At 32.2% G+C, this 23,815-nt stretch overlaps 1 protein-coding gene across 2 annotated transcripts in view; it reads right to left on the bottom strand.

The window, feature by feature from the left end:
- Positions 1 to 23,815, bottom strand: part of LOC142322469 (uncharacterized) — a 343,373-nt gene that overhangs the window by 44,539 nt on the left and 275,019 nt on the right. For both annotated transcript variants that reach the window (XM_075361584.1, XM_075361586.1), the window contains exon 2: positions 521 to 581. In XM_075361584.1, coding sequence (XP_075217699.1) covers positions 521 to 581 — 61 coding nt within the window. The remainder of the gene's footprint in view (positions 1 to 520; positions 582 to 23,815) is intronic.

Genomic DNA, 23,815 nt, shown 5'->3' with positions numbered 1-23,815 from the left:
CATTTCTGTTTTAATTCTACGTATACTTAATATCACTTTCTCATACGATGTGAAATACGTTTTTAGATATATACTTTGTTTAAATTGAAGTATTATCCGAGTAGTTTAATAGATGCCTTATCGCTAATATTCACGAGAATTAGGTGTGTAACATACGCTAACATCTTTTCGTTTTTCGGATAAAAAAGCACATACTATTCTTTTCCATTTGCCGATCGGGTCGTAACTGGGGAAAATAAATACTTAAAAGTAAGTTCTTAGGAATGCCTTACTGAATTTACTGTACAAATTAATTTTTGTTGCCTAGCTATCTGTCAGTCGGTTTGTCTCATTTATTCCTTCTACAGATCCGATAATTAGGAAACCTGTTGCTTGCTTGATTTAACTAAAAATCCGATGTAATAACACCCTCTCTTTTGGAGAACACGGACGAAACCGGGTGAACGGTAGTTCTGATTTTTATAATATGACAATACTTACATAAATCTTTCTGGAGATATACATTTTGGTTTTCACTTACATAAAATAAATACCGATTGTGTGTTGATGAGCTGCCACGTCTACTCCAACACCGCATAAAACTGAAACAAAAAAAAAAAAAAATTAACGATATATTGTGAACGAAATAATTTTAATCTTAGAAGCGACTTTAATCGTCTCATATTTTTAACTTACGGGTATTCGATAGACGGTTAAAAGTAAGGCGCTGTGGTTTACCTGACCCAAACTACTCAGGACGATACTTCTAAGTAACATTATCATTAATTATTACCGATTAGTGAATTGATTCACTAATCGCTAACAAACAAAAAACACTATTAAGACAGACATTCAAATTCCAATAAAACGTTTTACTTTTACTTCGATTTTATCGCGATTCCTTAAGCATTTCAGGAGTATGTTTACCGTTTAATGCAACAGACCGTTAAACTTTAGCGATTACTGAAATTTACCTACTCGGTTCTCCATATCCTTTATTACATGAAATCTCTTCGCTATTCTCAAATAGTATGGTTTTTATTTTCTATAAAAAAAAGGCCCTTAAAATTTGTTTTATTTAATTAAAATTAAGTTTAATGAAATTTTATTCTGTTTTTTTTGACGCTGCACCTAACCGTTAAATTTTACATTTGAAAACCAGTGTGCAAATACCGAAGAACGTTTTAGCGTGTAAAAAAAGGAACATATTATTATTTTAAAATATGCGAATTTGGAAAAAAATTGAACATAATATTAAGTATTATAACTTGAATTTTACGAGCGTAAACAATTTCATTATCAACAAATTATGGCCGCTATCAATGTCTGCTCCAGGGTAAGTTTTGCAGTCAACGAGTTGATTTCTAAATCTTTGCTTAACCATGATATAATCTATCTGATACCTTGCAGTATCACCTGACTTTTTTCATGTGTATATTCTTCTATTATGATTTTTCAACGAGTGTTGGCAATTACTAAATAATACTTCGTCCAAAATTCTATAAGTCGGTCCCCTCTTTCATTCATTCTGCCCAGCCCATACTCACCCAAAATATTTCCTTCCTTGCCTTTTCCAATGCTTGCATTCCAATCTCCAACTGTAATTAAATTTTCATCCCCTTTTATGTATTTAATTGCTTCATTAATTTCTTCGTATACACGCTCTATCTCATCTTCTTCACGGGCACTTGTAGGCATGTAGAAGTTAACAATCGTTGTCGGCTTAGGTTTTGATTTTTTCCTTATTACAATGATTATATAGCTACGTATTTTGAAATATTCTACTCTCTTCCCTTTCTTCTTGTTCATTACGAACCCTGCTCCTGCCTGCAGTTTATTTGAAGCTGAGTTAATTATTCTAAAATCACCTGACCAAAAGTAGTTTTCTTCTTTCCCACCGAACCTCGCTAAATCCTACTATATCTACATTTAACCTATCCATTTCCCTCTTTAAGTTTTCTAACCTACCGACCTCTTTTAAATTTCTAACATTCTACGTTCCGACTCGTAAAATTTTATTTTTTAATTTTCTGGTTACCCCTTCCTTAGTAGTCCCCACCCGAAGATCAAAACGGAGGACTAGTTTACTTCCAAAATATTTTACCAAGGATGGGGCCTCCATCTTTGTTACATAAAAATGCAGAGCCGTATATTTTTTGGGGAAAAAAGCAGCTGTAATTTTCCATTGCTTTTAGCTGCACAGTACTCAGAAGATTGAGTGATGCTGATATGGCCGTTTAAGTCCTCCTGACCTACGCCCTTAAGAACTACTGAAAGAGCTGCTGCCCTCTTTCAGGAATCATTCCTTAGTCTGGCTCTCAACAGATACCTCTTCGATATGGTCGCACCTTCGGTCCAGCTACTCTGTCACTGAGCACTCAAGCCTCCTCAACATCGGTAAGGTCTCATGATTCATAGAGGGAGAATTCATATAAAAAGACAAAAATCGATTTAATGCAATTAAATGATAAAAACCACAATACAATCCAATTTACTAAAAACGTTTTAATGACCGCTCGAAACTAATATAGCGTTAACAATAAGATAACAACTGAAAAGTCTAAAGTTCATAGAAATCAATTTTTACGAGCATTATTTACTTTTACTGTTTATAAGAGAATTACCCTACACTTTATGAATGAAAATAATACTGTCACTTTCACTACTGTTTCACTTTAACTACCGAACAACTTGTATTCAACCACTGTAACAATGGAATATTCGAGACGTATTATTCACTCGTTATCAAACGTTTATTGTTATCGCAATTGTACCGAAATTGGGCTCGCAAAACGACTGCCTCTGTTTACTGGTCCCCGGCAGTATTTTATAACTCCTTGCAGAACCATTACCCGACTCGTCCTTTTAATTGTTAAAGCGTAATAATTTTCATTGTCCGCGCCCTTACGTTTTTTCTATAAGTTCTTTTTCATGTCCGGTAATCCTTTTTGTCGAACAGAAGCTTTTGGAGGTGCCATTTTCTGTATTACAAAGAAAAAATTGTTAAACGGACCCGTTATTCTCAATAAGGAATGCATTTTAGTTCCTTCTAGATTCTTTTTGTCTTATTTTCTGTTTCTTTCTTCTTAACTGGAAGAGAACCGTTAAACTGGTTCCGTTACAGTATCCTTTTTTTTTAGTACGGCTATAATACTGTTGCGTGTTCGCGGTTTGACAAGGATATTGAGGAATAGCACATGTAAAAATTGTTACAATTTTTTTACTCTAAAAAATCACTTATCCAACCACTTCGCCAAGGAGATCCAACCCCATCTACCACTTCGCCAAGGAAATCGGTGACTTTATCACCGATCTCCTTGGTGAAGTGATACAGTCTCGGCTTTTCATCCGGACGTCCTGCGTTTGAATCCTAATCACGCATGGCCTTTTTCATTCGCTAAAAAATTTCACTTCATTTTCCCATACTATCTTAATTCGTAATTTAATCATCCAAAATAAACAAATAACAAGTCCATTATAAGTATCAAAATACAATTCCTTCTTTACTATAAACCTTACGATAGCTAACACAGATTAATAAGAGATTCAACGAGCAAGATACCGATCGCAAAATCAACGCTTCTCTTTGTATAAGAATATGTACCTTTAATGTTTACAAAAGAAAACTAGCTTATATTTTTATAAAGGAATAATGTCACTTTGTCCACTGTTCACAACGAATTCACCGAACAGCTTTTCGTAATTAACCGCAAACAACACTACCCCAAAACGGAATTCATGACGCACTCTTCTTTCGTTTGTTTCTGCACACTCACTACGAATGCTTCCCCACAGTATCCTTGTATTTATCTCGCACGAACCGATAGTGTAACTGAAGTTCACGGAACGGAACGCAGGGATGTAGGAGGGTGCAATACTCTACAGTATAGGGCTGCCTTTTACAGTATATGGACTTACGTCCTTTGCTGCTGGTTCTTCCTAATGGCCTGGCGGGTAATAAATAGAAAACTAATATTCACGGTTTATGTGAATTTTGGGAACGCATTCCAATCCGAAGGAGTTTTTGCTGGCAGGAACTCCTTTGAAATGGAATGCATTTCCAAAATTCAATGGGGGTGAACTTAAGTTAGGATTCCAATCCTGAGCCACCAGGTTGGTCTAATGGTGAACGCGTCTTCCGAAATCAGCTGATTTGGAAGTCGAGAGTTCCAGCGTTCAAGTCCTAGTAAAGCCAGCTATTTTTACACGGATTTGAATACTAGATCGTGGATACCGGTGTTCTTTGGTGGTTGGATTTCAATTAACTACACATCTCAGGTATGGTCGAACTGAGACTGTACCAGACTACACTTCATTTACACTCATACCTATCATCCTCTGAAGTATTATCTAAACGGTAGTTACCGGAGGCTAAACAGGAAAAAGAAAGAAAGGATTCCAATACTAACCTGAGTTTACCGGTTCTCGGCAGTATTCATTCCTTCGGCAGTTTTTATTCCTCGGCAGTTGTTTATGGCTTAACCTGCAGCAACGCTAACCGATCTACCGTTTTGTCTGGCCAAGCGTAAGGATTTTAATTCTCCGTACCTTCTACGTTTTTATACGGATTATTTTTTAAAAAAATTCCTTTGTTGTTTCTTCTAATTTTTTTTTTTTATTTCATTGTCGATTTCTGAGTTGTCTATTTCTTCTTCTGAAAGCTTCTGTACGTGTTACAGTACGTATCAGAATTATCTTATTCACCGACATTTTACGATTGCAATTAATCGAACTATTAATAAAAATATTTCTTTTTGTACAATCTATTAACTTTTTTCTTGGTTGATGTAAAGTTTTGATAATTAGGACTCGTTCATAATTATCACAACTTATTTTTACTTTTGATTTTTCTTATCCTTTCACCGAATTCTATGAATTAAAATTAATACATGTATTTTTTGGGCTTTACGGTTGGTTAAATTTAAAGCCATTATCTTCATTTTACTTAAGAAGAATGTAATGAAGAAATGAAATTTCTATAGATAACATAGGTTTGTATGTAAGTCTACAACAGGACCAAAAAGCAAATATAATAATAAATTAATTATAGGAAATAATACAATAATATAAATAACATAGCATTTATTAATTAAAAATATCCTAACCATTCTTTCTATTGTGACTTAAGGAATAATAATTTTGAAGCGATACAAAACAACGATAATAAAAATCTATAACAGGATTAAGGGTTCTGTTAAATGTATCTGAAAAAGTAAGATTATATTAAACAGTTTAGGACTGTTAATTAGGACGATAAGACGATTATGACTCCTTTCTGATGCAAACAACACTAAAATTGTTTATGGTAGACATATGAGAGAATCATTAGTAAACCTAATATAATTATTAGCGACTCAATAAACATTATAACTACCATAATATTAACGTATATTCCGGCTGTATTGTTTCTGTGTTACGAACAATATTATTATTGATCTTTAAAGTATAATTAGCTCATAAAAAACTACTTAAAGATATTAAAGCCATCTGTAGTGCGTGTGTGTGTGTGTGTGTGTGTGCGCGCGCATGTATAAATATATACAACTTTTTTTGAGACTATTGTGTACTATCAATTATATTTCATTCATATGCAAAGAAAAAGAGAAGTTAATAATGATTTTAATTTGTGTAAAATTTAGCAATTAATCTTTCAATGCGTTTTAACTAACTGTATGCGATCACGGAAAATTAAACGGTTGTACACTAACGCATTCTGTGTGTATTCACAGATCACGGCGTTTCATTGTTTTTCTTATTTAGTCACAGAAATACTATTAAGAGTTTTTTTAAACCGCAATAACTTCTAATACTATTATTTGCTACAACATCGGAATTGACTCGTTATAAATTTTCCAGATTCAAGCCGTAAATTAATCTCGGGAACTTCAGTATTGCAACAGATACACCGTCTGTGTCACTGAGTTGATCATTATCAGCCTTAAAATAAAATGAATACTTTATGAACAACGGGCATTCATTAAGTTGATGCTACGTATTGGTATAATTGAAGAACGCACCAGAAGTTTATGTACTGTACTTGGCTGACAAAGAATCTGATTTAGTAATACGTAAATGATAATATCATCAAGTATGTTTGTAAAAACGTTTAATAACTTTAAAATCGTTAAATTCTTCATCGACAACTCTGTGCGAACCGTGTAAATAAATTACATAATATTTGTTCGTAAAATAATACAAATAAATAATAATTATTAATAGTCGTTATTAGCTATACAAAAGTAAATTTAACCCTTTCGCTCCCGTCGGCTGATATTTCGGTCCAAAAATACGGCACGTAATTTATACCGCACAACATATATCATGTATTTAAATTTTCCCACGAGCTGACTTGTCGGCCATCTCATAATTAACTGGTAATTCATTTACAGTATTTTCAACAAAAAAATAAGTTTTGAAATCGAATCAAAGAATAAGTTATTTAGTGTTGTATATTATAATAATTTCTATAAAATAAAATTTTTTATTTATAAAAGAAATAATATTTCTGATAGCTGTGCGGAGCTGGCCATTTCAATTATCAGTGCGCCCTCAGTTAACATCTGATTGTTGGGTCCATCTTTCCTGGGTTTTGTTTTATTTTATTTTTAGTCGATAGTTAATAATAATAATAAAAAACGTAATTTTATTTATCGAATTAAGTAATACAGATACCAAAATAATTAAAGAGGATTTGGTCAAACACAACAAAAAATAAAAAATAAAACCTTATTTTAACAATTTTTTTAATCTATTTCTTGTAACTTGTTCATTAACATGACATAACCCGAGGACATCTGTTGGATGGCAAAAAAATCAATTAAACTAAATGTTTTAAAAATTAAATTTTAGGATCAATGTCTTTCCGTATCTGAATGCATGTCACATGTAATTAATCAAAAGAAACTGTTCTTCCACGTTTAAATATTTTATTATCTGCTCCTCTGCCAAAATTAATGCATCGAGCCATAACTTTTTACATTCTAACAAAGCCGAACGATACCGTAATAAATGAAAAATGTTCTATTTCTTTCTCAAATTACACTCTTGCAGTATCTTTTCTTAGATGACTGCTATAACTGAGGCTAAGCTGACCGTCCTAAAATCTAAAAATAGTATAAATGGATCGAGCATTATTATATTTATCTGAAATGTTTGTTTTCACCTCCAAATCGCAATTATAATTTCCCAAAACAACTAACTTATTAAATTCCCAAAATACCGTTTTCTTCTCAATTCTCTCTTCAAAAAGGGTTTTGTTTTAACCTTCTGCCGAGTTATACCCCAAATTATGCGGTATATTTGAAAATACGAGGTGTATTTTAGGATCTATATTTTTCAACTGTATTTTGATGATTAATTTACCACGCAAGTTCAGAGGCTGTTAGTGGAACTATGAAATGGATATTTTTTTTAAAATACTTTTTTTCTAAATAACGAATAATCAGTAACACAATATAAATAACTTCGGGAATATAAAATAACTTTAATAATCCACTATTATATGACAAAATTAATTTTTTGTTTCAAACTCATATTTTACGGTTAATCTCATAAAAATTAATTTATCGGTAAAAAAATAAATTTTGTTTATTTCTAAAGATTTTAATAGACGTTAATCGTTTATGACGGTTAACAATAGTGAGAACTTATAATTTTTCTTAAACAAGTTTTATATGGATTGCTACGGCTAAAACAAAGACGTAAAGAAAAAATTAACAAGATCATATTTTTTCACAACATAACAACATAACAAGCGATGTTTTTCTTTATATATATATATATATATATATATATATATATATAAAATAAAATTATCAATGTAAAAGAAATTAACATTGATAATTATTGGAAATTTTAATTTTAATTTTTACTACCCAACAGGTTACAAAAATAAAATGTATATTTTTTTTGGAATAAAAGTTTATTTATTTTTTAGGAAAAATAATTTTTTTTTCATTTTGTAAGGGTTTATTAATTAGAGATAAAACTGTACGTAATAAACCTTTGTCAACCGGCGAATTAAATTGAAGCCTCATTATAAACTAGATATTAAAAGTTCTTCGGCAATAATAATTTTGTGTATGTTACACAACCCGTAATTTGTGAATAAAATAAAGTTCCAACTACTGCAACTTTCTTTCCGTTTATTAAAAACTGTTAAATATTACAAAATACAAACGATAAAAAGAAATATTTTTAAAAACTTTCTCGAATAACTCCGATCGCGATTATTTTATTTTGATTAGATTTTAAACGTTTAATTAAAAAAATATATTTAAATTTTAAATATTTTTTTTGTATTTATTTAAATAAAATAGGAATAGCGGTAGATACTCGCCCTTCCGACTATTTTTATTGGATTTTCCTACGACTTTTGGACGGCTTTAAACGTTTGATTTAACGCGAGTAGTAAAACCTACTTAAACATTTCACTCTCTGAAATACTGATGGTGACTAAAGTACTTTTTCGTTGAGAGTGACTCGCTTTCTGTAATCTATCCCTTTCATATATTTTATATTCTGTCTATCTCTACATTAGCCTAATCGAAAACGGTAAAGAGAGAGAAAGAGAAAGCGAAACGTAAAACGAGAAAGCTTAGAGAAATATGTAAAGAAAAGACTATTCGGTATTGTCTGGCAAACGAATGAAAATAAAAACCGGATTTAGATTGCAATATATTTTTTAAAACCCGTTTTAAAAGATTAAATTATCGCCAAACAAAATCTGATGTTTTCTGAATTATTTATTAAAAAATCAAACGCAAAAAAATGTTCGATTATATTTTAATAAAAATGCAAAAAATCAGAATTTCTTTATGCTGTTGTTTGTACGATACAATCTCCAAGCTTCAAAACTTTGATAGATCGATAAAAAAAATATTTACTTAATATACGTACGTTATAATATAATAAATAAAAATAATACCTTTTATTTTTATCTTCGCCTAATTTTACATTCTTTTTCTGTATGAATTCCTCTATATTAAAGCTTAAAAAAATCTCCTTTTTTAGGTATCGTATCTAAATTTTTTCTTACTGTAAAGAATAAAATTTTTACTTTAATGTTTCTACTGTTACAATAATAATAGAAATTAAAGAAGCAATCGTCTGAAAAGATTTGAATAAAAGTAAAAACTGAAATTTAATTAAACATTTTTTTGCATGAATTCGAAGAAATTTTATATTTAAAAACGGTCCGTAATATTTGCGTCCACGAACAACGATACGGCAACATGGTATCCTTTGAGAGCACCGTAGGTAGTCGAGTGGAAGTTAAACAATTTTTTTCATTAACTCTTGTTTTTTTCAATAAACAGATAAACATTTTATAAAAGAACATTTACACTGTACGGAGAGAAACTCTACACGGATAACGGAGGACGTGTTAAAATGGGAACGGCGAAATTGTTAAAGGTCTACCGACTCAGAATAGCTGACAAATCATCATGAGATTTGATATGTGTCATCATCAGTTTTCAGCTATTTACCAGGTCCTTACACAGCATTGGGTCTCCGGTTTTTCTATTTTCAGATTATCCTTCTGAATGAAAGTAAATTTTTTCTACCTTAATATCATCCTGTTTCCGTCTTGTCTTTCTCTTCCTCTTCCTCTCTTACCATCCACCGCACCCTCTAAGACAACCTTTAACAAACAATCCTTCCGTACACATGTCTAATCCAGTTTCTTTTTCTATCTCTCAAAGTCTGCAGTAGTGATCTATCCTCTCCCGCTCTCTTCAACGCTTCATCGTTACTAATTCTATCTGTAAAGAAAAAGATTATTGCCTGTAGATTTCTTATCCAAAGGAATATGTTAATTAGACCATTTTTTTTTACAATCGTTTTATCGATATTATCAAACATGAAACTCATCTCCCGTGAAAGAGCTTTTTGTTTCGAGCTTTTTTCTGAAGTCACAAACTATTATTCGGTTTTTTTTTTCTTAATTAGTACTTATAAAACAATGAAAAATATAGGTGTTTTAATTTGGTATATTTATTTATACATCGTATAATGATAATAATATTTCGTTAATGATCGTGTAGAAATAAAAATAATTTCCTTCATTAAATGTCTATTATAAGCTTAAAATCACATTGTAAGAAAAAAAGATTGTATCAATGATGTCATGATTTTGTAATGACGTTCCTCATTAATCGATTCGGAACAGAAAAGAACTGCAACATTCATTAGATTTCCACCTTTAGCGATTTACCGTGGAAATATCAAACTCAACTGTTTTCTTCATATAGTCAAACCAGAGGTAATTAGTCTCTATTTTCTATTAACTATATTAAATTTCTTAATAGAATTGGAGAGGGAGAACAAATACATACCACGAAAGAAATTATAGGCTGTATAATTTTAATCTATTTGCCTCTATTCGAGATTACATAAAAAAAAGGTACATAAAAAAATTGACATCAGGTAGTCAGTCTAGAAAAACAAAGAAAAGCAGTCTAAAGAAAAACAAACCAACATACTTGGCGTTTATAGACCTAGAAAAGGCTTTCGATAACGTAGACTGGAATAAAATGTTCAGCATTTAAAAAAAATTAGGGTTCAAATACAGAGATAGAAGAACAATTGCTAACATGTACAGGAACCAAACAGCAACAATAACAATTGAAGAACATAAGAAAGAAGCCCTAATAAGAAAGGGAGTCCGACAAGGATGTTCCTTATCGCCGTTACTTTTTAATCTTTACATGGAACTAGCAGTTAATGATGTTAAAGAACAATTTAGATTCGGAGTAACAGTACAAGGTGAAAAGATAAAGATGCTACGATTTGCCGATGATATAGTAATTCTAGCCGAGAGTAAAAAGGATTTAGAAGAAACAATGAACGGCATAGATGAAGTCCTACGCAAGAACTATCGCGTGAAAATAAACAAGAACAAAACAAAAGTAATGAAATGTAGTAGAAATAACAAAGATGGACCGCTGAATGTGAAAATAGGAGGAGAAAAGATTATGGAGGTAGAAGAATTTTGTTATTTGGGAAGTAAAATTACTAAAGATGGACGAAGCAGGAGCGATATAAAATGCCGAATAGCACAAGCTAAACGAGCCTTCAGTAAGAAATATAATTTGTTTACATCAAAAATTAATTTAAATGACAGGAAAAGATTTTTGAAAGTGTATGTTTGGAGTGTCGCTTTATATGGAAGTGAAACTTGGACGATCGGAGTATCTGAGAATAAAAGATTAGAAGCTTTTGAAATGCGGTGCTATAGGAGAATATTAAAAATCAGACGGGTGGATAAAGTGACAGATGAAGAGGTATTGCGGCAAATAGATGAAGAAAGAAGCATTTGGAAAAATATAGTTAAAAGAAGAGACAGACTTATAGGCCACATATTAAGGCATCCTGGAATAGTCGCTTTAATATTGGAAGGACAAGTAGAAGGGGAAAAATTGTGTAGGCAGGCCACGTTTGGAATATGTAAAACAAATTGTTAGTGATGTAGGATGTAGAGGGTATACTGAAATGAAACGACTAGCACTAGATAGGGAATCTTGGAGAGCTGCATCAAACCAGTCAAATGACTGAAGACAAAAAAAAAAAAAAAGTCAGTCTAGACGGTATGGAACGAAAGTACCTAAATAATGCTGTTAAATTTAATCAAAAGTACTGAACTAAACCGGTTCAAAATCGTATATAACAATAAAATTACTTTCATAACATCGTACGATAGAAAACCTGAAGAATACTATGCAATACATCCAAGCGCTTTAATCGTAATCACAATTGTATTTTGTCATGTTTATTATAATAAATTTGTAAATTATTATCACGCGTAACTATCAAACGGCAATGATTTGATGACAAAATTGAAAAGCTTCTATAAATTATTGTAAAGCTTATAAGTACATACATAAAATATTTTAGGAAGATCGTTTTCACTCTATAATTGACAATTATTTTCTCTCATTTTACTATTTTGAATGCATAACACGTATTGATTTTTTACATAAAAAAACCTTCTGCGTAGGGAATAATTATTACATGTATAGTTTGAATATAATAAGCCATGAGCCTTAAAATGGCTTATAATTAAGCCACGACTAATATTGTTCCTTGTCAGCCGGTCGGTAAAATATTACTTGTCGGATTACATATAATACCCATTATAGCCTATTAAGTGAAGTTTATTTATAAATTAGCAGACTCGGCCACGCTTCGCTATTGCTATATTTCAATATATTTATAGATAAAATGAACAGAATTGAAAGTTTGATAAAACATTAAAAACTGAACATTAGCGGACACACATACGAACATTTATATTTATATATTATTATTATTGTTATTATTATACAGCTATTTCAATCTTTTCCAAGATGTAGCCTCTTCAAGTCTAGTTCGACAGGTAAGCCTACAACAGTTCTCGCCATGCTTGACTGTCCTGCGCCGTCCTCTCTGCCGCTTGGTTCCAGCCACCCTTCTAATGCCTCTGTCCCATCGGACTGTTATTCTATATATATATATATATATACACACATATATAGAAGAACAAAGTCTGTATATTTGTTTGTTTCGTAAATATCTCGACACCGGCGCCACCTAGCGTATATAGTTTTTGCTAATATTTTCTTTTCAGGTAACTAATATATAATCTGAATATGAGCTAAATCGGACCATAAATACGGTTTTTTGAAGTATTTCGACTTTCGCGCTACCTAGCGGGTCCAAACTAACTCAGAAACCTTCACAAGCGTGCTCACAACAACTCACGAATGTTTCGTTGCGATCGGATGAATGGCATAGGAACGCATACGGGACAAACAAACAAACATTCTTTTTTATATATATTTAATATACGGTTGGGTGTTATACATTAAAGGCTTTAATTTTTTAAGCATGATGTCTTTTATCGACTGAGAAGCCTTGGATGTTCTATCTCTGTATAAAAATCTAGATCGCAGTACGGAATCGAATTCGGGACCGTCTTTAGCAGTCGGTGATAATCGATGATTTCACAACCGACTGCGTAGGATTAAATATTTTTAGGCTGGAATAATAAAATCTATTATTCTAAATTAACTAACCGTTCATGATGGCTATCAGAGACGTTACACTTTGTTACAGTTATTTAGATTTCAACAGAAGATCAATCGCAAAAGATTGTTATTCCTTATAAACCTACAGCACAAATTGTGTTCTGTTATGTCACATACGAGTGTGTGGGCGCGCGTGTGCGTGTGCGTGTGTGTGAGAGAGAGAGATTGAGTGAGAGAGAGAGTTATGTATTCATAGATATATTTATGTACACATTTACACACTTATCTTTAAATACCTTCTATTTTTATGGAAAATTCTTAAATCTTATCTCCCTCATGTATTAAATTATTTTTGGACAACAATGAACAGGCTGAACTTGTGTGTGTGTGTATATATATATATATATATATATATATATATATATTAAACATTAGTTTTTTTTTTTATATTTTATTCAGGATGGCTATTCCCTTAACAACTGTACTAATTCCATCGCAACAAAAAGTAATTTAAAACCACTGAGAAATGAGGAGTAAAAACATTTTTACCGATACCTATTATAATCTTAAAATTTATTTTATAAATCCTGCAGCCTATACGGCCAATACGTATTGTTTAGTTTAAAGTAGAATTCGTTTTTGAAATTTTTTTATTCAAAATTATTCAACTTAAAATTATTATCTTTCAGTAATCTTGTCTGTTTTTATTTTTGTTTCTTCATATTTAACCGTAAAAGAACATCGGTAAATTTAACGAAATTCCCATAAATTTTTATTTAATTACCGGTAGGTAAATAAAATTCAATTTTTTTTAATGTAAATTTAATTTTTAACACGTCAAAGTTTTAAAAAAATAGTTACTTCTTTGTAGAATTAAAAAAAAGAGATTTGAAATTCTGTATGTATGGGTTTATACTAAACCTTTACTCTTCACTAAATTAAGTATGTTTTTTTTTTATTTTATGGGCGAAGTACACCGGTTATCTTATTCCAAATTTCTTATATTATAAATTAACCGAAAAAGTTTCTTAAACGAAAAGTAGTTTGTTTCGTAGAAGTTTTGAAAATACTATAGATAAACTTCTGACTTAGAAACAACATGTTATCACAATACCTAAATTTTTTTTTAAAATATACGTAAGCATTATCATAACTCATAACCCTCAAAACTGATTTCCAGATTCTCAAAAATTTCCTTTATTCATCTAAAATTCAAGTTAAAAAATTGCATTGTCAAATGTTATATTCCAAAAAACGGTTGGAATAAGATTTTTTTTTTTAATTTTTTAATTAATTTATTTTTTTTAATCGATGAGTCGGAGAAATACCATTTATGCATACCTCACAAGCGGGGGTAGTCTCGGACTTTCACATGTTTCGCTAAGATGTTACTAATGAGCGTATGTATCCCTGCACCCTACCGACTAAAACTGCTCTCTCACTGATCCTCTTCCCCCAGGGCCAGACATGCAATTAAGCATATATGGTCAAAGCCGGGAGATTTAAGAGTCCTACAGTTTCATCACCGCAGCCCATCCGCGCAAGCACGAACAGACGACGACTCCATTACAGGCTGTCCCTCGTTCTCCAACTTTCTGACTGTTAACACATCACTAATTAACTGTGTCACTTACTCTAGCTGCTTTGTATTCTAAAAATAACCGTGACCACACTCACCTTACATTATCTGCACTCAAAACTAGCACCGCTGTCAGCTTCTTCTTGCGCGATACTGATCTTGTTCTATCTTAAAATAACCTTAACTGTACTCATCCGGTGTTGTCTGCATTCATAAACATGCACCGCAAACCATCTCGCAAATGGGGGATACCAGCCATCTCCGATGCGAAGTCCGACGTAAAAACAAAGCCGTGGTGGGGGGGGGGGTTGGGAGTCCCACAGCTTCATCACTGCCGCCCACCCATGCGAGCGTGGACAGACGACAGCTCTACTGAGAGCTGTCCTTCACCTCCCCGCCTCGTGGTCCATGGCCCCTATCACTAGGTTCTGCCTCTCATTTTTGGATAACATTATCAACCGTTAGAGGTCAAATGTTCGTGTTTCCATCTCACTCTCTAGGCAGTAGGGACATATATCGTTCGCCGCTTTTTAACGTCCAGCTAGATATACACAGAATGCCCCGTGACGAGACAGAAACTGTATAAACCGGTATCCCGATTCCCCGAAGCTACGCCCGATCCGAGTTCTGATGTCGGCGATCAACCTATGTGTTCACCTACCTGTAACTGCCGTGTCCCAGCGGACCTGCCGTTCATCAAGCATTCCCTCATGAAAGTCTCTTTTATCTGGGCCTTCATATACTCTACATTTGTGGCGCGCCAGTTGTCGTAGAGATGACAATCCCGCTATTACGAAAACGGCCTCGGTCGATACTGAGCCGTACGAGGCAGCTATTTTCAAAGCCGATTTACGCTTTCTAGAAGGAGTCTGTTTTGCTCGATTGCAAGCGCACTGTGGCAAGCTGGAACTCCATAGAGCAACACCGAATCGATAACGTGTCCGTAAATGCGCCTTTTGGATGTAGGGGACCTACTGTCGCCACCAAAAGATCGCCTAAAAGATCTTAAGTTCTCTCAACCTTAGTCGTCGTTTCCCTGGCATGCGCCGAGAAGGACCTCCTATGATTTATCCAAATACCCAGGTACTTCATACTAGTCTGGGATATCACCTGAAGATCGCATATAGTCATCGCGACGTCGTTTATCCTCTTCCTTTCCGTTAACAGCACAATTTTAGTCTTTTGTAGAGATAAAAAAAATTCTCTCTTAAATTAACTCTCTCAGTTGGAGATCTGTCTAACGGAATCGCTGGCCGATTCCTTCACCTGATCCTCAGTTCGTGCTGTGACCAACAAAGGCAGGTTATCAGCAAATGCTATTTGGGTGACCCCATTCCGGCAGTCCAGCCGAAGCACCCCGTCATATACCAAGTTCCACAACGGGGGGCCCTGCACAGACCCCTGGAGCACCCCGCCTGTGATGCGAAATGTTAATTCACGTTCTCCAGTTCAGTTCACGTTCTTTCAGTTTATCGAGGTTAAAATCAACTATCTTAACTAAAATACTAATTTATATAATAAATACATCGTTACTGGGATTTACATATCCCAGATATCAACAACGAATTTTCCGTAAATATCCTGTATTAAGATAAAAAATACGTAAGTATAACCTACTATTTGTCTACAGAGGCTCACCAAATTGTTAAAAAACCCTGTACAAAGTAGCCGCAAAAAATCTGGAGTAGAGCTATTTTAAGGTATAATGAAAGTAAAAATAATTCTGTTATTTTTATGTCAGTCTAAAGGAGTTTTTTAAACACGTAGTTTTTGTTCTTGGAAAATATTGAGTCCTGTAAAGAGTAGGTAATGTAAGCTTTCCATCTGGAATTTCTTTCAAAAATAAATTAGTTATTCTATTGCTGTACTTACTTACTGATCGGCGTTACAGTCCGTGGAGGACACTTGTTCTCCATAGACCGCATTAAACTCCGTGGACTGCAACACTGCACTTCTCCACACATCCCGAGTCTCACCCACGTTCCTCCGTATCTTTACTTCCAATCATCCTCCATATCACCCGACCACCACCCTTTAGATATTTCTATCCTTCTTCTACCATCGGTTTTTTTCAGCAAACACATTTGTAATTGCTCTATCCTTCAGACCTCTTTCGACATAACCAAACCGCATACTTCTTCCTTGTAACAATACCAGGTTCACGAAATAGCTGCTCCAATTCTTCATCACTTCTCATACTCCATACATTTTTCACTTCCACTGGGAGATATAGTGTCCTTAAAGCGTATCTATCCCGCATTCCGCATGTAAGTTCAGTATAACATTTTTAATTGAAGTTTGAAAATTCCTTATAGGATTCGATCATTATAATCGATTTTTTCATCGTATGATAAAAGAGATTGAACGATCTACTTTACTATATTCATGAATGTTTCTCGTATCTCTTTTTGTTATTCAGTTACGAGTATGTTCACCGAAAAAGGGGAAAACAAAGCGAAGTAGAATACATGCCTCTTTGATTTGATTTAAAAAAATATATAAATATTATTTACGGTTTCTATTTTAATTTCACGTTCATCAGAAGAAATTAAATGTATGATTTATAATAATTTAGGAACCATTTGTCTTTTTGTATGACGAAAAAAATCCAAATTATTTTTGTTTCCTGAATTTGTAATCCAGAATTAAATATTTTTGTAAATAATAAGATTTTACAGACAAAATTTCTTTATTTTCTCAAAAAAAGAGCATAAAAAATACTGTATTTATAAAAAATTTAATTGTAGTACGGATACTAACAAATATTTTATTAAACAATTTTTAAGGAAATGAAAAATATGTTTTTTCAGACCAAACGAAGAAAAATGAAAACCAGGCAAAACATCTGAAATGGTATTAAATACTGCATTATTAAAGCATACAAGTAAAATGATTTTACTGATAATCCATATTTCCAAATATGAGTATTTATGCTTCTATTTGATGCGTTTATTTGCTTAAATAATATATTAAGGATAGTATATATATATATATAAAATTAAAGAGAGAGAGACCTGTATATATTGCATTTAGTAACGATTCAATGAACTGACACAAACACGATCTTCTTAACTGTTGTTTATCCGACACCGACGCTAGGCAATTGATTTTCATGAATCAGCAAACTATTATCACGGAAATACAATTCCACGTTAGAGGATAGCTGTACCAAGATAATTTATAACTTTGCAACAATTGATTTAATCGTAATACATTTATGAAACAATAAACGTATTAACATCTTCAATGGTACAGCTACAATAACGTTACACATTAGTTAAGACTGTCATACATTTTATTGCTATAACAATTAATTCAAAAATATCATTCATTTATTTCTATTCGTTGTCTCTTTACCGATTTTATTTTTCAATAATGAATTTCAGTTTGTTGTGCTTTTATTTTACTTTGTCGGTTAATTCATTATTTTACTTTTTTTTCCTGTAATAAAACTATCTATCTGTTTTGAGATTACATTAAAACATGAATGAAATTTTTATTCCGATTAATTTAATTAGAGAGAATTGCTGTTTTTTTTTTTCAATTTGTAAAAAATTTAAACAAGTAATTTTGCGCTCAATAAATCCTCTATTATACTTTCAGAACCGCATAATTAATATAGATTATTAACGAAAATGACTTTACTTTTCAGCTTTTAAACAATCCGTTATGCTTATACGTACTTATTTATTTGTCCGTTAAAACTGATGTAATGATTGACATTTATTTTTAACAGAAAATTTAGATTCAGTGCTTATCCTAATACCACCGACCGGCATAATTTATAGACTGAGAATTCTTTTAAAAAAAAATCCATCTTATTTAACAGTAGTACATCGTTTATTTTAATTAATAATTTAGTTCATCTCTTGGAACCTAATAGGTGTGCATTTATTTAAGCATTCATTTCTGATAGATTCGATATAATGTTTGTCTAAGAGAAAAGAAACTTCAAGGAGGGAATGCATATCATCTCAAGTTGGAATATTAATGAATTGAATTTATCGTCCACGAAATAATTTTTTAAATAAGGTGATCCTTTGATAAAAGAGAAGAGGTTGCAAAACGTTAGAAAAATTCCACCACTTGAGTGACGAAATACCTATCAAAGATTAGTGATCTCGAGTGAATATTTAAGGGCATTTTACCTTACAAAAAGGTTTTGCACGACGAATTTAACCGGTTTTAGGTCGATTCAGATTTATTACTCTGGAATATTTCTATTACGCATATACAAAAGTTTCTAATATGGCAAGATGTAAATTAATAATTTTGTAAAATAAGAAACAAAAATTCTGAAGTACTCGTAATACGAAAACCGGTGATGTTATTTTTTATAAATCTATTTTTATTATCTTACAAATCGTTTCTTATATATGACTAGAAAAGACGTTAAGAAAGTTTAACTGCTGGCAATTTTATCGGGTACACAAGTACGGTATCGGCAAATATTTTAAGTTACTTTTTAAAAAAATTGACAATAACAGTCGCATTTTTTAATTTTCAAAAATCTGTTATTGAATTTAAGTTGTGGTTATTTTATTACTTGTATTTAGAGTTCTATACCCGCTAATAAAAAAAGATTTTTCTCTGGGTTTGTTTACAAAATACATTCGTATCCGTGTCTCAAAATAATTAGTCAACTGATATTTCTGAAAAGAAAAACACAAAATAGTCGGTCGTACTAACGACAATTAATTTCTGTTTACTAAATTTTTTTCCAAAGCATTACCCGAGTAATAAAGAAATGTTTTCCCTGTTTTAAGGTTTCTCATACAAAAAGTAGTCTTTTCTTATACAAAACGAATGAGAAAGTAAAACGTACAAAAATTCTTTTACATCGTTAGAGGAGTTAGAAGGATTGGATTCAAACGAAAATCACTTCGACTCCTTTTGACTTATTGCGTAATCACTGCAAGACAGGAAACTACCTAAATCGGATCACGTGTAGGTCTCACACCAGATTACATTAAGAATGCACTCGCTCTATAAGTCTCGATATACTTGAAACGGATCAAGCCAAGTCCAACCGTCGTTCGAAGAACTGAAATTCGAAAGAAATGATCGAGCTAAAGAAAATAAAAAATGAGAAACGAGTGCACGTATCGATCGCAGAATAACATATGTCGGAGCCTCAGCCGAATTATAAACCGTTGAAATAGAAGATCTTCAACTGTTATTATAAAAAACTCCAGTTTCTGGATAACGGTAAACTTGTTGTTTTTGAGGTTTCTAAAAGCGGAAACAGGTTTTCTTTAAAATGTATTTTTTATAAACTTTTCTCTTCTTAGCTTTCTAAACGTAAACTATTTTTTCGATTCTGTTGAATTTCAGTACGGACTGTGAAGGGGTTCTTCATGCTGACGTCGATTAAACATAATAGCCGGTTTTAATCTTAAACAAGAAAACCTAAAAATCATTGAATCCTCTAAAAATTTTCCGGTTAAACGTTAAGAAATTTTTAAACAACACATCCTTAAATACATAAAGGTAAGAAATGTATTTGGAAATTGGCCTGTTTACATTTTATATTAAAAATTTTAGGAATACATTTTTTATACGAATGTTTTCCAATAATTTTGTTGTTTTTTTTTTTATAGTTCTTTGTGATTTGATTTTAAACCAGCATTTTTCCTACAAAACTTTTGCGTTGTGTTTTTGTCGTTATTACTGTTTTTCGTGCATTCGCGATCTTATATTCAAATACGAATACTAAAATCATGCGATGACGGAAGTAAAAAAAGTAATGCAAATTACGTTCTACAAAATGTAGGTCGATTACCAAGTGCAACGTTTTTGATTCACATCAGTTTATCTAGCGACAAGTTTGCATCTTGAAAATATGTTTACGCTATCAAGCGACTACTGTTACTGAATAATAATTCCTTGATTGTTATATTAAAACAAATTAAAGTAAAACTGTAATGTTAAGCCGCAAAGAAATTTTATTCGATAATTTAATGCGCTTAGCGAACGAGTAATTTTCCTATCGCAGAGAATACGGGCTACTGTAAAGCGAGTATTCCCGGCTATTGCGTATTCCTTTATTTTCACGGTACATTAATTAGAGGTCGATCAGGTAGCCTCAGGTCAGCGCAGTTTGTTTGCTTTGACATTCGAGGAATTAATGTGAACAAACGCCGCAGGATAAGCGCCGTTCACTAGTTGCTTTTGGTAACTGCAGTCGCACACGAAAGAGGCTGCTTTCTCACTCATTCACTCTTTCTCATCCCCTCTGATACAACCTTTCCGTTCAACCTCTCGCTCTTTTCCATTCTCTCGCTCTTTTCATTACGGCTAAAAGACAAAGAAAAATAATCGCTTCGCTCTTTGCTACCGACTCTTGTAACGACTTCCTCGAGTAATTTTTATGACGTCATTATAATTTTTCAGTTATTTTGTGAAAAAAGTGAACTTTACGCTAATTACAAAAAAGAATTTTATTATGAGGATATTTTTTAAAAAACGTTTCTTTTAAGTACACGACTTTGTTAGTACTTACTTGTAAAATGTAGTTATCAAATATTTTTTACCTAACAGGAAAATGTAATTAATTCTTTATAATGTAAAACAAACATTTTAATCTGACGTTACGAATTCAGCGAACCTGCTTTTATTTTATTTTTTCGTTTGTTTATATAAATATAATTTTCTCGTTTCTGTAAAGTAAAAACTGTAATTTAGAAGTTAATTTAGTTTAAGTTGTTGCTTAGTTTAACCCGAGAATTTTGTTACACGAAGGAAATTTTCCATTGTCCTTGATCTTCGTTATAGATTTGATACGGTTTAACAATACGATGAATAATTTGTAATTCTTTAAGTGAAGTTACTGGAACAGCCGAAAAATCCTAAGGACGATTTCTAAGAAAGTAAATAGAAAAAAGTCATTTATAATGTTTAAAAACTTTGAAGTTAGTTTAATGAATATTTAGTTCTTGAAAGCTGTGCGAGAACTAAACCCGAACAAAATTTTTTTAAATTTAAATTAAAACACGTTATATATTTTTTACATATTGTAGTTTCTACAATTATATAATTAGTAGTTATATTATTAATTATAAATTATAATAGTTTTTCTTTTATTGGAAATTAAACTTGGAAAAATCGATTATTATTACTATATCGACATTTTAGAAACTCCGATATAAAACAGTTTATAAAGTACATAAAATAATTGAAAAAGTATAAAAATAAAATGAAAATTCTTAAAGGTACGAGAAGGAAAAGGTAACGATAAAAAATAACGGGATGATTCTTGGCAAGAATTTATAACATTCTGCTTTGCTTCAATATAATCTACGAAATGTTTCGATAAACGTAATTTAACTCGACCTAATAATACACATAACTTATGAAAATGCTCTCAAGCAGCTATGAAATCACGAGCGAACTATATTTTGTTAAATAGCCTTTGTTCGGCACTAATAGCGGACTGTAACACTATTTTGATTTTTAATTTGAATTTAATAGGCTGGTTCCTACCGGATGTCAACTGAGTAACATTTAATGATTAAAAAAATTAATTTACTGAACACAATGAATTTGATTGTAATTACTGAAAATGTACTACACACACACATACACATACACACACAGAGAGAGAGAGAGAGAGAGAGTGAGAGAGAGAGAATCTCCCCACTCCAGTACTCTTTCTTCCACTCCACACTAACATACACATATAAACGCATACGCTCCAACAAGCTTTCTAATCTTCCATTCATATTTTAATTACAATTATTTGAATTAAATAAAAAATCGATTAAACTAACCCCAGTAAACGTTATCGTAAGCATACAGAATAGAGTTTAATCTTAGGGAGAGATTTCAAAAATTGAAGTCCCGTAATGTACAGATTATCATACGAAGGCTGTCCAAAAAGTTCCTTTCCGCTTGAAAAATAAAACATTTTTCATAATTTTCTTTTTAATTTTTCAACGTAGCCACCTTGCAGTTTTCAATACCCTCATAATAATACGGATGGTCCAATTCTACGAAAAAGCAGTTGTCTCAGGTTTGATCTCATCATTCGAACTGAATTTTCGTCCAGCAGATGTAGTTTTTCTGGTTCTGAAAGAGGAAGTATTCGCTGGGAACCGAATCTTGCTAGCATGTGAAAACAGTTCAAATCACATAGGTAATGGAATTTTGTAATAACAGATGTATGCAGTTAACGTGATATATAGTTGCGTTATCGTGGTAAAAAAACCACTTTATTTTTGGCCAGATGTAGATTTTTGGCTTGAATAGCTTCCTTCAATAGGTGCAATATTTATTACTGCTTTTTTCAAGTAGCTTATGAGCTTGACATTACTAGAGTCCCAAAAAATCGTAGCCATGACATTTTCTGTAGATTGAATTTTTTTTTCTTTAACGTACTTCATCTGAACCCATTCTCTGTTTGGTCTGCGTCGTGTAATGGCGAATCCATTTTATTTACCGTTATTAAAACGCCGAAAAAATTATAAGTGTAAACACCGATAAGAAGTGTTCAGTTGAGTGCTGTTTTAATGTGGAATCAATCTTTTTCTATGCCCGTCGGTGTTACAAATTATCCTATTATCAGCTCCAACTTTAATTTTATCCACTGCTTTTTTTTAGAAAATATCGAAATTTATTTGCTCTACTCGATAGCCACAGACAAATAACTAAACTTACGCGTCTGAAACTTTGCAGAACTTCATCTAAAGGATCATATTTAAAGTCATTTTGACTTTTTTCATATGTACATTCTAATACTAGATTAAATTTTACAGCATCTGTTGTTATGTGTGATTTTATAATGTTGAAAACGCAATTTATTATAATGTTTAAGAATAAATAAATATCTTTATTTGTTTCATTAATATTTTTATATTAATAAGTAAACAAATCGTTAAAACGGCGTTTTCTAAAATTGTGAATGAATCCGAGTCACAGATTGCTAATCTTACCCACCGGTCTAGTGGTTAACGCGTCTTCCCAAATCAGCTGATTTGGAAAACCGAGAGTTCCAGCGTTCAAGTCCTAGTAAAGCCAGTTATTTTTACACGGATTTGAATACTAGATCGTGGATACCGGTGTTTGGGCTTCAATTAACCACACATCTAAGGAACGGTCGAACTGAGAATGTACAAGACTACACTTCATTTACACTCATACATATCATCCTCATTCATCCTCTGAAGAATTATTTATTTAAACGGTAGTTACCGGAGGCTAAACAGGAAAACGAAAGAAAAAAAGATTGCTAATCTGGTTCGTTTATTAGTGG

This window comes from Lycorma delicatula, chromosome 3 (genome assembly GCF_047948215.1).
Source record: "Lycorma delicatula isolate Av1 chromosome 3, ASM4794821v1, whole genome shotgun sequence".
Taxonomy (NCBI): Eukaryota; Metazoa; Arthropoda; class Insecta; order Hemiptera; family Fulgoridae; genus Lycorma; species Lycorma delicatula.
The sequence above is the reverse complement of the archived record's forward strand: the minus strand, read 5'-3'. Positions and strand labels throughout refer to the sequence as shown.